We start from the raw sequence: 1,345 nt of genomic DNA on the forward strand, positions 1-1,345 counted from the left end.
TAAAAATAGTATTTGTGTTAATACCTTATTTCTTAAAGCTGTTTTAATGTTTGACAAAGCCAAGTATATGGGCTGTTTTCCTGGTGGAAATGAAATAACATTAACATCATTTGAGATTGTCATTCATGCCTACCTGAAATTTGTCATTTTAATTTTTGTATTTTTAAGGAACTGATGCTACACACATGGATGGTGATCAAATTGTTGTGGAAGTACAAGAAACTGTTTTTGTTTCAGATGTTGTGGATTCAGATATAACTGTGCATAATTTTGTTCCTGATGATCCAGACTCAGTTGTAATCCAAGATGTTATTGAGAATGTTGTTATTGAGGATGTTCAGTGCTCAGATATCTTAGAAGAAGCAGATGTGTCTGAAAATGTCATCATTCCTGAGCAAATGCTTTCCTCAGATGTAACAGAAGAAGTGTCTTTAGCACATTGCACAGTACCAGATGACGTCTTAGCTTCTGATATTACTTCAGCTTCAATGTCTATGCCAGAACATGTCTTGACCAGTGAGTCTGTACATGTGTCTGATGTTGGACATGTTGAACACATTGTTCATGGTAGTGTAGTAGAGGCAGAAATTGTCACTGATCCTCTGACAGCCGACGTAGTGTCAGAAGAAGTATTGGTAGCAGATTGTGCCTCAGAAGCAGTCATAGATGCCAACGGAATCCCTGTGGACCAGCAGGATGATGACAAAGGCAACTGTGAGGACTACCTTATGATTTCCTGTAAGTCCTGGGGTACAGTGATTGTCAAAGGTGTTTTTGAAGGCTGTCTTTCCTAACTTATATCCGGGGAATATTTTCTTGTCTTAAACTTATATAAAATTAAGATAAATCTCTTAGGCCTGTTTACATTATTTTATAGTATGGTTCCTGTAAGATAAGCCATAATTAAGGAAAGTCAGATGGTACAAAAAAAAATAGTTTTTTCTATATAAGGATTTAGTAGAAGGATAAAAGCTGAAATCATGGAAGATGTGATGAGGCTGTTACCTGCTGTATTATAATTACCACTGAAATTTGGAAGAGTTTCAACTTGAAAAAGAAACTTTTTGTCTTTATAAATGCAGTCACTTTTGCACTTTACTGTCTTTATCCACACTAGTGTCCCTCTTCTCCGTGAAGTAATTATATTTTAAAAAATAAATTCTCTTTTGGCTTGGAATTATATTAGTTTAGTGCTGTGGAATAAAGTAGTAATGTACAAGAGTGTAAACAATTGGATTTTAGATTGATTAGAAATTTAATACCATTGATTTTGCATTCTGCTCATAGCTCTTAATGAAATACTGGGTTTCTTCATTGTATTTACCTTAAAAAATATTTTTTTTTT

At 34.2% G+C, this 1,345-nt stretch overlaps 1 protein-coding gene across 2 annotated transcripts in view; it reads left to right on the forward strand.

Annotated features, from left to right (window-relative positions):
- LOC105000993 (zinc finger Y-chromosomal protein) overlaps nt 1-1,345 on the forward strand; it is a 21,061-nt gene that overhangs the window by 5,709 nt on the left and 14,007 nt on the right. For both annotated transcript variants that reach the window (XM_010857116.1, XM_010857119.1), the window contains exon 2: nt 169-738. In XM_010857116.1, coding sequence (XP_010855418.1) covers nt 169-738 — 570 coding nt within the window. The remainder of the gene's footprint in view (nt 1-168; nt 739-1,345) is intronic.

Source organism: Bison bison, unplaced genomic scaffold (assembly GCF_000754665.1).
Source record: "Bison bison bison isolate TAMUID 2011002044 unplaced genomic scaffold, Bison_UMD1.0 scf7180017854630, whole genome shotgun sequence".
NCBI lineage: Eukaryota > Metazoa > Chordata > Mammalia > Artiodactyla > Bovidae > Bison > Bison bison.